This window comes from Procambarus clarkii, chromosome 15 (genome assembly GCF_040958095.1).
Source record: "Procambarus clarkii isolate CNS0578487 chromosome 15, FALCON_Pclarkii_2.0, whole genome shotgun sequence".
In the NCBI taxonomy this organism is placed as follows: domain Eukaryota; kingdom Metazoa; phylum Arthropoda; class Malacostraca; order Decapoda; family Cambaridae; genus Procambarus; species Procambarus clarkii.
The window spans coordinates 478,375-490,874 of record NC_091164.1 but is presented as its reverse complement, the minus strand read 5'-3'; the positions used below and the strand labels follow the sequence as shown (position 1 = coordinate 490,874).

At 50.2% G+C, this 12,500-nt stretch overlaps 1 protein-coding gene across 1 annotated transcript in view; it reads right to left on the bottom strand.

Moving 5' to 3' along the window:
- The window catches only part of LOC123750568 (cGMP-specific 3',5'-cyclic phosphodiesterase), a 110,934-nt gene that overhangs the window by 26,012 nt on the left and 72,422 nt on the right, over positions 1-12,500 (bottom strand). The window contains 8 exon segments of the mRNA XM_069324857.1: positions 333-464; positions 1,938-2,027; positions 2,948-3,106; positions 5,226-5,344; positions 6,306-6,510; positions 6,843-7,037; positions 8,038-8,204; positions 11,323-12,487. Of these exon segments, the coding sequence (XP_069180958.1) occupies positions 333-464; positions 1,938-2,027; positions 2,948-3,106; positions 5,226-5,344; positions 6,306-6,510; positions 6,843-7,037; positions 8,038-8,204; positions 11,323-11,986 (1,731 nt within the window). The 5' untranslated portion in view covers positions 11,987-12,487.

Sequence of the window (12,500 nt, the reverse complement as noted above, 5' to 3'; positions counted from 1 at the left end):
GCGATGGAGAAGTTCTTTAATTCTCGTCGATGGTGTCCTGTAGGTACACCTGTCACTCACCTGGGGGTCGAGTGTGTTCACCTATCACTCACCTGGGGGTCGAGTGTGTACACCTAGCACTCACCTGGGGGTCGAGTGTGTACACCTAGCACTCACCTGGGGGTCGAGTGTGTACACCTATCACCTGGGGGTCGAGTGTGTACACCTATTACCTGGGGGTCGAGTGTGTACACCTATCACCTGGGGGTCGAGTGTGTACACCTATCACCTGGGGGTCGAGTGTGTACACCTATCACTCACCTGGGGGTCGAGTGTGTACACCTATCACTCACCTGGGGGTCGAGTAGATAGACCGAACATCTCTCACACTTGAGGAGCTCTCTGGCCTCCGTCATGATCTTGGTAACAAGGCGGTCGAGCGAGGTCTGCTCCTCGAAGATGCCTCGAGCCAACTGGAGGAGGAGCTGAGGAAGGGAAGACGAAGAACCTTATATCAGGGAAGAGAAGGTTGAGGAGTACAGTGAGGGTAAAATACAGGACAGGGAGTGCGGGGGGAGAGTTGGGCCCCCGAGCACGAATACCATGTGTCATGTGTCGACATGACACATGGTTTTCTCTACATGACACATCGTTCAAAACACAAAGTGCTAACGAGAAGCGTACGAACCCAAACCTAACCTCCCCTACAGATGTATATAGAAAACGTCGACATTTGTCAGCCGCTATTTTCCTCATAGCATTATGAGGATCACAACGTATAGAATGAGACGTGTTAGTTGAGATGACGGGCTCTAGGATGATGACCACTACAGCCCCAAGTGCAACCAAGAATAAAACCATATCCCGTCCTCGCCTCTAACTAATCGGTCGCCTTTTGTACGTTATGGTACTTAACGTTACAAATGCAACCTATTAAAAAATAGTGACAGTAGAATCGACAGGTTAGGGAGGTTGCTTTGGGTTTGTACGTCTCTGGTTAGGTTACATTTTTTAAGGAGTGACAAAGCAAGACAATGGGTTGAGTTGTGAGCACAATTACCTATAACTCTTGGAGGAGTGAGCGGAAAATAATTCTAAGAGACCTATAATGAAAGATTTATAAATAAAAAGCACATAATAATTATCAGATAACTCCAACGCGACTTTAAACCCAACAGATTAGTTGATACAAACTTAATAATTGGCCGAATATTACTTCAAATGGCCTCTAATTGATGATTAGACTTCACCAATCTCTGATAAGATGCACATGTGACATTCGCAGTAAAAAAAAAAGAAAGTCAACCAATCCCTAGAGTCAAACGAATCCTTTGACTTAAAGGGAAGTAGGTAATAACTGAACTGTATAAATCTCTGGTGCTGCCCCAATTGGCCTATTCTCTCCAAGCGTGGAGACATTATTGTCAGAAAGACAAGAGCTGCTTTGGAGAAAGTTCCACACTGAGAACAACAAAGATAGCTAAGTCGGTTCTCATCCCAGAAAGGATTGAGGGCCACAGGACTACCAGTACAGCAAACCAGACATGACAAGGCTGATCTCATCGAAACTTTCAAAACACGGAACAATTTGGAGGATATTGATCCAGTCTACTTCTTCAAAATGTCAGATATAATACACACACACACTCACACTCAGACACACTCACATCCACACACGCACAAAAAAAAACCGGTTTCGACCTCAACAAGATGCAGAGTAGGACAGAAAGGAGGAGATGCCTTTTCACCCGGAGGGTTACAAACATGTGGAACCACCTATCCGGCCCATTGGGGGGGACCTCTGGCAAGCCGCCGGCTTCTTGTCGTCGTCGAGGCCACTAGAGAGAGATAGTGGCCTTCAGGTAAATTCAGTTCCCCCCAAAACGACTTCCCATTTTCTGAAATGACCCTTATTGAGCCACGACGTAAATAAAAACACGTAAAAATGCAAACTTTACCTGGTTCCTCTTGTATTCCCGTACCGACATGTCGAACAACTGCGCGTTTTGGATACCAATACCGCAGAAGGTCAGGTACCGCCGGAACACCTGTAGGGACGGGGGAAGAACAGGTGTTCAGAGTGGGGATGAGGAGGAAGAAGGAGGAGGAGATGAAGATGGAGCAAGATGGGGGAGGAGAGGGACGAACACAATAGCCAAGTGTGTGCTGCCTCGAGTCCGGTATAACAGGGTGAGTCTCCTCATTATCTAACGTTGTCAACAATTACCAGCGGACAGGAACAAGGGAAGAGTGACAGATTATATTGACTTGACAGAGAGAGAGAGGGAGAGAGGGAGAGAGGGAGAGAGGGAGAGAGGGAGGGGGGGGGGGGAGAGGGAGAGAGGGAGAGAGAGGGAGAGAGAGGGAGAGAGAGAGAGAGAGAGAGAGAGAGAGAGAGAGAGAGAGAGAGAGAGAGAGAGAGAGAGAGAGAGAGAGAGAGAGAGAGAGAGAGAGAGAGAGAGAGAGAGAAATATGGAGGTAAGAGGTCTAACTAATAGTCAGGCTAGTATGTGTGTCTGTCTGTCTGTCTCCCTGTCTCTCTTTCTCTCTCTCTCTCTCTCCTTCCCTCACCAAAAACATACTAGTAATATTAAGGGATAAACTCATAAGCTGAGAGGAACCACTATTCACGTATGAATAGATAATTAAATCATTTTAAGAGAGATTGTATAAGATGCAAACCACCCATCAAATATTATTTCAAATATAGATTTGCTATATATTTTCAATTTAATATTTTACAATGATGCACACTAACACCACAATAATACGATGCATCTATAAGACAATACCTGTATTTAGGTCATGCAATTGTATCGAACACGCGTTCCTGGTCTACCCAGGCACTACCTACTGAGCCGTAATGAGCTCAGGCAACAAATTCATCACGGTTCATCACCTTTATACTGACCAAACTACCCTTCCCCCCCCCTCCCTCGTCCCTGTGACCCTTGACCTCAATACTGACCTCCACATCCTGCTTGGTGAACTCGTTAGTGCCGTTCTTCTTGTTAATGATCTCTGCTACTCCAATCACCTCACCCTCGTAGTTGCACACAGGCATGCACAGGACGCTCATCGTTCTGTAGCCGGTCCGGCGGTCGATGCTGGCGTCGAACCTGGGGTCCTGGCACGGCGAGAGAGGGTCGAGTGTCACTAGTTAAGAGTAATTGGGAGGGAGTTTGGAGAGGGTTGGCAAATATGGAACCACCCCCTAACAGCCGCACGTGCGTGCGTGTGTGTGTGTGTGTGTGTGTGTGTGTGTGTGTGTGTGTGTGTGTGTGTGTGTGTGTGTGTGTGTGTGTGTGTGTGTACTCACCTAGCTATACTCACCTAGTTGTGTTTGCGGGGAGTTGAGCTTTGGCTCTTTGGTCTGTGAATGTTGGCTCTTTGGACCTTTGTGTGTGTGTGTGTGTGTGCGTGCGCGTGTGTGTGCGTGTGCGTGCGTGTGTGTGTGCGCACAACAAAGCCTTCCTAGGGACCTGTGTAACCTGAAGACTCTTTACCCGTAATTAGTTTGGTAATAGCCCGTGATTGAGGTAATGAATTGTGAAGCCTCTGTAGTGAGCTTCAGAAGCCTTGACCTGTCCCCCCACTCCCGTCACCATCTCTCTCTCTCACTATCCACCGGAGAACCCACCATCACCCTGCGGGTGTTTGCAGTAGCCACCGTTACTCTTGTTATCTCACCACCATCATTATCCTCACCATCTTCATTAACACCACCAACACCATCATTCAAACACCACCTCTCACCATCACCACCATATCTGTCTCTCTTAAAAACCTCTCTCTCTACCTACCTACCCCCCTCTCTTCTCCCCTATTTTCATCCCCTTTTTTACATTTTCCTCCCCTATTTTACAAATTATGTGCCCTCTTCCCCTCCCACCACTCCCCCTTTTTCCCCCGTCCCGCTCACACAGGTGTGAGAGAGGGGAGAACATGGGGAGAAGGATAGTGGTTGAGACTAACTCTTAATTCACCACTTAATTACATTCATCATATCTGTTTCCGATTGATCACCAGGGAGGTGTTGGCAGCCCTGCACTGGTGCAGGAGGTGTTGGCAGCCCTGCACTGGTGCAGGAGGTGTTGGCAGCCCTGCAGAGAGAGCTTTGGTAGACTAGGAGCCAGATTCACGAAAGCACTTACGAACGTGTACATCTTTCCTCAATCTTTGACGGCCTTGGTTACATTTATTAAACAGTTTACAAGCATGAAAACTTGCCATTCAACTGTTGTTATTGTTATAAACAGCCTCCTGGTGCTTCGGAGCTCGTTAACTGTTTAATAATTGTAAACAAAGCCGCCAAAGATTGAGAAAAGATGTACAGGTTCGTAAGTGCTTTCGTGAATCTGGCCCTAGGTTAGCTGTCCATCTGTGCTCACTTATGTGCACTAAAGGGGCGGGCTTCAGCTCCTGGCCCCGCGTCTTTCGGTTGTTTATTGCAATGACTCCCAAAAGTCTTGCGTCTTATCTTACTTATAAGATTTTGTTCGGAGTTAGCCCTCACCTGCCTGCACCTGCGAGTAGGGTCTTCACCTGAGACAATGTTAGTCAGTCTACGGCATCGCCACACTTTAAAGTAACCTAACTTAACCCGACCTACCCTAACTTATCCCCCTAACCTATCCTAACCCAAGCTACTCCTAACTTAACTTACCCTAACTTATCGTAACCCAAGCTACTCCTAACTTACCCTAACCTATCCTAACTCAATTTACCCCTAATCTTTCCTACCGAAAATAAGAAGTGACATTTTTTGTTTGTTTACATTCAGTGTGTATGCAGTATGTGACGTCACTGTGACGCCGCCGTCACGTGATCATTATACTGGGGGGCCATCGTGGCTTTGGACGCTGCTGGCACTCCCTAGCTGGCCACAGCTGGCCACAGCTGGCCACAGCAGCTCTCACTACACCCACCCCTCCCTCACTGAACCTGTGCGTTCTTACACCTCTGTGGCTCGTACACCTCTGTGGCTCGTACACCTCTGTGGCTCGTCTCTCTAGTTCCCACAGAAACACACTCGGCCTACACCCATGTGTTGCGTACACCCTTCGCATATATGTTGCAATTGCCTCCTAGACAAATAACAATCCTTATATTCGAACTAATAACAGTTCCACAGGACCCCAAGCCACATATAGAAGGCATACATATATATCCTTGAAGGTAAAGTACCACAGGATCCTCGCCCCCCCCCCCGAGAGGTGTGTCAGAATAGGTACATGGTACCTTACCTGATAGGCGTCTTTGATGTTGATAACTTCCTTGGTGTTGGCTACGTGACCCACGATCCCCACGCCCCACGGCAGGAGGATCTCCTTGTCGGCCGCGTTGGACAGCGCCTCCTCCAACACTGAAACACGGGAGGTAGTGGTAGTGATAGTAGTAGTAGTAGTAGTAGTAGTAGTAGTAGTAGTAGTAGTAGTAGTAGTAGTAGTAGTAGTAGTAGTAGTAGTAGTAGTAGTAGTCGTAGTAGTAGTAATAGCTACTATTAGTGAAGAATACTTATGTAAATACGAGTGGCTTGTGGCTCACCAGCCCGTCTCCGGGACTCACTATAAGCTTCCGAACACCCCACAGCTGTTACATCGTCACCCACACCTGTTACCCCGTCACCCACACCTGTTACCCCGTCACCCACACCTGCCACCAGAAGACGAGAGAAGACGACCGCGTTACAATCGACTTGATAATCGTCCACAAGGACGGACCGAAACGTCTTTGTCGTCGTCGACTCCTCATAGTCTGGTGTGTGTGGTTTAGTTCCTCATATATTCACCCGCTGTATTGTGACTCATCGTCTGCACCTTCCTCATCCATGGCCCGAAGCCGAGGTCCCCGACCTCCCCCGTCAAGTACCCGACCTCCCCGTCAAAGTCCCTAACCTCCCCGTCAAAGTACCCGACCTCCCCGTCAAAGTACCCGACCTCCCCGTCAAAGTCCCTAACCTCCCCGTCAAAGTACCCGACCTCCCCGTCAAAGTACCCGACCTCCCCGTCAAAGTCCCCGACCTCCCCGTCAAGTCCCCGACCTCCCCGTCAAGTACCCGACCTCCCCGTCAAGTACCCGACCTCCCCGTCAAAGTCCCCGACCTCCCCGTCAAAGTCCCTAACCTCCCCGTCAAAGTACCCGACCTCCCCGTCAAGTCCCCGACCTTCCTGTCAAAGTCCCCGACCTCCCCGTCAAAGTCCCCGACCTCCCCGTCAAGTCCCCGACCTCCTCGTCAAAGTACCCGACCTCCCCGTCAAGTCCCCGACCTTCCTGTCAAAGTCCCCGACCTCCCCGTCAAGTACCCGACCTCTCCGTCAAGTCACCTGTGTCGACCGTCACGTCGAAGAGCTTGGCGACTAGACAACGGTTGTGCCTGGGGCCCTGGGCGAGGAAGAGAGACGCCCTATCGGCATGAGTAAGGTGCCCCACGTTGACCAGGATCTTGTGGCAGAGGGTGTCGATGTCGAGCTCGGTGCTGATGTCCCGGATGAGCTCCATAAACAGTTCGGGCTCTGACAGCCGCTCCACCTGGTCGAGGGAGAGAGGTGAGGGTTTGGTGAGAGGGCTGGGTTGAGTTTATTTACAAAACTGAAATTCTAAAAATGGCTTTGTCATGCAGGGGAGATGTATCTTTATATAAATAAGGCTTTTTTTACGTGATCATCTTTTTGGGGGAGCAAGAATTGTTACTCAATTACGACCAGTTGAGCAAAGGATTGATGGGAAAAGATTGTGTCAAAATTCCAGTTCATTAAACGTGAGAAAGAGATAAGACAGCTGAAAAATATTTGGGGGGGGGCATAGGAGCCGAATTTCATTTCTGAAAGAACATTTACGTGAACACACACACACACACACACCTTCTTGGACTTTATACTCTTGGGGGAGAGCCAGGAGCTGATGGAATTCCTCCTGCTGGAGTAGGAGTAATTGGCCACCAGGTGCTGGCTGTCTGTGGGCGTGCCCGAGGTGGGCGTGTCCCTGTTCTCAGAGTCCCACGACTTCGCCAATTGGTCAGTCTGCATCAGACTCCGCCCCCGCAGGTTCCTGAACGCCTATTGGAGGAGAGGAGGAAAACACGGCGATATATTTATTTATTTGATTTTCCTTTAATCTTAGGTGCTATTATTATTATTATTATTATTATTGGAAATATTAATATTGTTTGGTGATATTAAATACTATCATTACTGGAACTCTCAGCGAGGATCCTAGTGATTTGTGGAGTTTGTAGTTAAGGCTTACTTATATGTCTACCGTTTCCAGAACTACTATCTTTGTCTCTACTATTGCTGCAACTACTTCTACTTCTACTTCTACTACTACTACTGCTGCTGCCACTACGACAATAGGCTGAACCACCACAGTACATCAATAACCACTCCCCCGTGAACAACTTCACTACCATCTACCACAGCAAGAACTCACACCATCGCTGGAACTCTCGAGTCCACCACACTCACGGCCCAAGACGACTGAGTCTGGCACTATACTACCCTCTTACCCTTCCTCCCCTGATTGATGAAGATTAAGCCACCCAAGAGGTGGCACGGGCATGAATAGCCCCCTTCCCTTCCCTTCTCTGTCACCGCCACTAATCTCCTCAATGGTCTCACCATTCTCGCCCCCCCCCACCCCATCTCTACTCTCCTCAGCCACCACACACACCCCACAGCCACACTACTCACAGCCACCACACACCCCCACAGCCACACTACTCACAGCCACCACACACCCCACAGCCACCACACCCCCCACAGCCACCACACACCCCCACAGCCACACTACTCACAGCCACCACACACCCCCACAGCCACACTACTCACAGCCACCACACCCCCCACAGCCACCACACCCCCCCACAGCCACACTACTCACAGCCACCACACCCCCCACAGCCACCACACCCCCCACAGCCACCACACACACCCACAGCCACCACACACCCCACAGCCACCACACCCCCCACAGCCACCACACACCCCCACAGCCACACTACTCACAGCCACCACACCCCCCACAGCCACCACACACCCCCACAGCCACACTACTCACAGCCATGGGTGTTCTCTCCCTGAGCCAGCGCTCGACCACATGAGGGTGACGGTCGAGGTAAGCCTCCACCTGCTCCTCCTGCAGGTCGAAGGTGCCGCCCCGTTCACTGGGGGGCGACATACCGGAGGAGAAGCTGGGGGTAGACGACCTGGTGCTGGGGACATCTTCTGCAGGAGTGCAAGACGGTCAGAGAGAGGGGAAACTATCAGGGGGAAAAGCGTCAAGCCTTTGCGACTATATAGTACTTGGAAAGGGTCAGGATAAGGATTTGGGATGGGACGGGAGGGAAGGAATGGTGCCCAACCATTTGGACGGTCGGGGATTGAACGCCGACGTGCATGAAGCGAGATCGTCGCTCTATCGTCCAGCCCAAGTGGTTGGGAAGGGGGGAGAGGGAGAGGGAGAGGAGAGAGAGAGAGAGAGAGAGAGAGAGAGAGAGAGAGAGAGAGAGAGAGAGAGAGAGAGAGAGAGAGAGAGAGAGAGAGAGAGAGAGAGAAAGAGTTCCACATATTTCGTGATAAAGCTACAGTGACACTACATATTAACGTGACCTAAAGTACATGAGCATTCTTTCGTAATATATTTCTCCTTTCTCTCCTTACTGGTTTCAAATAGCTGTACTCTGTTGCATTCTGTCTATAAGCCTCCCTCTATTTCAGTATGTTTCTCAATCTCTCTCTCATCACTATCATCGTCTCAGTAAATCTATCTCAGTATGTCTCTCAATCTCTCGGTATTAATCTCTCTCCCGGTCTCTCTCTCTCTCTCTCTCTCTCTCTCTCTCTCTCTCTCTCTCTCTCTCTCTCTCTCTCTCTCTCTCTCTCTCTCTCTCTCTTACACACTAAATCGACAATGTAGTTCATTCCTCAGTACTCGAGGAGCAGCAGTCTCTCACGGCTGCCCACATGGCTCCACTCTCTAGTGAGAGACATGATAACCCACATCAATGCAGACACGGATGGCAGTCCTCAATTAGCATACCGAGTCCTTTAGGCTCCACATTTCTCTACAATCACCAGCGATTCTCGCGCCTTGACCAGCTTTAGAACTAAAATTAAACAAGCCGTATGCAAAGCACCTACAAGGTCTATTTAAGAGGCTATAATCGAGAGATTATCTCGATAATTTGATAAATAATCGAAACTTAAAAGTGATTACAAATCTCAACGTAGTGTTTCTCTGGAATACCATTACTTTAAGATGGCAAGAAGTAAGAGCCAAGACAGCTCGCAGGAACACAAGAACGACCGAACAATGGCTGAAGACAGCACGTCAGCCGACCGAAGCATCAGTCTCATGATTAAAATGATACTGACAGCCATGTGCAGGTTTGTGGCAGAAGAGAGAGATTAAAATATTCTCAAATAACATTATTTTTTTGGGTCATCATCAGTTACTGTGTGGACGACGACAATATGGTTTTTAGAAAAAGGTGGTTCTGGTGCTCATCTCTTGGTTGATACCTGGTTGATGGGGTTCTGGGAGTTCTTCTACTCCCCAAGCCCGGCCCGAGGCCAGGCTTGACTTGTGAGAGTTTGGTCCACCAGGCTGTTGCTTGGAGCGGCCCGCAGGCCAACATACCCACCACAGCCCGGTTGGTCCGGCACTCCTTGGAGGAAATAATCTAATTTTCCGTCCACAAAGTGGCATCAGTCACCGGATGAGTGACTGATGCCACCGGATGAGTGACTGATCTGTGACAACAACACAGATCAGCTATGTTGTTGCTCTGGACACTGCAGGCACCTCTGATCGGCTCTGGCACTCTGGAGTTCAAGCTTCCAGCACTAGGTATCTCAGGCTCCACTTTACACCTAATAAAGGACTACCTTCAAGAACGGACTCTTTTAAGTGTAGTCCTGAATGGGGCTGAATCTGAGAACCACTTACAACCTCACGGCGCATCTCATATCTTCTTGACACCAGGGGTTGTGAAACCCCTGGTGTGAAGCACGAGTTTGCTCCCATCTTGAGTACGCATCGCTGTCCTGGACTGCGTAATGCCTCTCTCATGCATCAGAATGACAAGGTGGAGACCCGTGATGCTTGTTATAAGGTCAATATTCTCAAAGTTCCTCACCTGGCCCAACTTCGTGGACAACCTGGGGGTTGGTACCCGTAACACAAGGCGTTCTGCCATCAACAGTCTCATGCTAGTAATGCCTTTCTCAAGAACATCACCCAATTAGCGATTATTCATTCTTAAGCCGACTCGCATCTGGAGCATTTCCCTTCAACACGCTAAAATGTGTTATCAGGATAAACGACCACCTGAAGGCTCTGGCACACAGTTGGCTCCTGGCTCATTCTGTTCCTTATATGATAGTTACTGAGCATTAAAGTTACTTTATTCTTAATGGCTATAAATAATTATCACGTCAAATAAATGAGGCTCTAGGTGCAGGCTTCAGATGAGCTGATGTGGGATAACAGCTCTTGCTTGCAACTTCACTAGGAGCGTCAAATAATATTCCCAACAAACCCGTAACTTTAGTGAAAAAAGATATATGAAAAGAGAGAGAGAGAGAGAGAGAGAGAGAGAGAGAGAGAGAGAGAGAGAGAGAGAGAGAGAGAGAGAGAGAGAGAGAGAGAGAGAGAGAAAAAAAAGAAGAGAAAATTGATTTATGCAACAAGGACTGTTATTGCATGTTCTGTTTATGCTAATTTTGTTCAAAACACAAATAGTTTTCATTTAAATTCTCACTTAATATCTCTTGAGGTTTAATGCATAAATCCCCTGACATGGTGTCTGTGTTGACTTGAGAGTTTATAATACTATCAATGAGTAGTTGACTTATTAGACACAGATTTCACTCAACCGGTCTAATAAACAGTAATTATCATTGTCAGTCATCAGTTATGTAACAGAAGGGAAGGAAGGAAGGAATTATCAAGGGAAAGCGACAAGCCATTACGACTATATTGCACTGGGAAGGGGTCAGGATAAGGATTTGGGATGGGACGGGAGGGAAGGAATGGTGCCCCAAGCTACTTGGACGGTCGGGGATTGAACGCCAATCTGCATGAAGCGAGACCGTCGCTCAACCGTCTAGCCCAAGTGGAGAGGTGTTGATGGGAGGAATGGGTCAGCATGAATAGGTATTAGGGGGAGGGAGGGAAGGAAGGGAACTATGAGTTGAAAGCGTCGTCGCTGTTATTGCTGTTTTAGATTTAGCTACTCAGAACGAAATGTCCATGTAGCACGGGCTATGGTGAGCCCGTAAGGTTTGAAAGCGTCAAGCCATTACGACTGTATAGCACTTGGGAAGGGGGTCAGGAGCTCACCTGTGTTGATGATAGGGAAGAATCCCTCTCCTTCGACGTAGGGCGCGGCCAATAGGGCGGCCAGGGACCCAGGCTCGTGCGTGGGCGCCGCGCAGTCTCCCGCCGATGGCGGGGACGTTCTTGTAGAAGGCTGGTGTTCGGATGCTGGATTCTCAACGTTCGTATACGTCACACTTGGCCCACTCGGTCCGTTGGGCGAGGGGCCAGGCTGAGAGGGCCCGTTAGACGAGGGCCCACTCGGGCAAGGCTCAGTAGCGGAGGAACCACTCGGGGAAGGCGTGAGAGACCGACACGGAGTCACTGGGAGATTATCCGTGTCTTCGGGGCCAGAGTCGTGGTCGAGGGAGTCGAGTTGGGTGTTGTCGGGGTTGTCGGGCGTGGCGCAGAAGAACCGGGAGTCGCAGACGACGGTGGTGGCGGAGCTGGCCGTCGTCTCGCAGTCCTCCGCCAGGCTATCCGGATCCAGACCCATCTCGACGGAGTCCATGTCGTGGAGGTGACACAGCGGCGTCGGATTCTGGGCGTCGAGGCGGCCGTTGTGCGTCACCGAAGCCTCCGGGAACGACGAGGCCCTCGGGGATGCGTCCTGAGAGCTCATGGGGTGTGCGGGTTGGGGGGTCGGGTGGTGGCCAGGGGCGCCGTCCGTCTCATCCTGGCCCTCCATGCCGAGGGTAGGACGACCAGCTGGCGGGGAGACATGCCCCGGGGGTCACCCTGGCGGCGTCCCGCCGGCCCCTACCCACCGACGCCCGCGCCCGACGGACCTACATCCCGCCCGCCGCTCGGCGCCTTCCGGCATGTGCGTCCCAGGCCTCCTCCGGACGCCACTCTCCCTCCACGCCGGGATTTGCGTCCTCGGCCGCGACGCTCCTGTTACCACTCGTTCTTCACCTTCAGGTATCTTCCAGTCGTTCTCTACACTTCCAGAACCTTCCAGCCGTCCTCTTAACCTTCGGGTAACTTCCAGTCGTTCTCTTCACCTTCAAGTACTTTCCCGTCGTTCTCTACGCTTCCAGAACCTTCCAGACGTTCCCTTCACACCGCCAGCTGTCTTATCCCAACCTTCACTAGGGTCATCACAGGTGCTGCTCTTCGACTCCGTCAGATAATTGCTCTTGACGTCAGTTCACCTGTGGCGGCTCCGGTCTCACTCCCGCAACACCTGCTGCAAAGGAAAA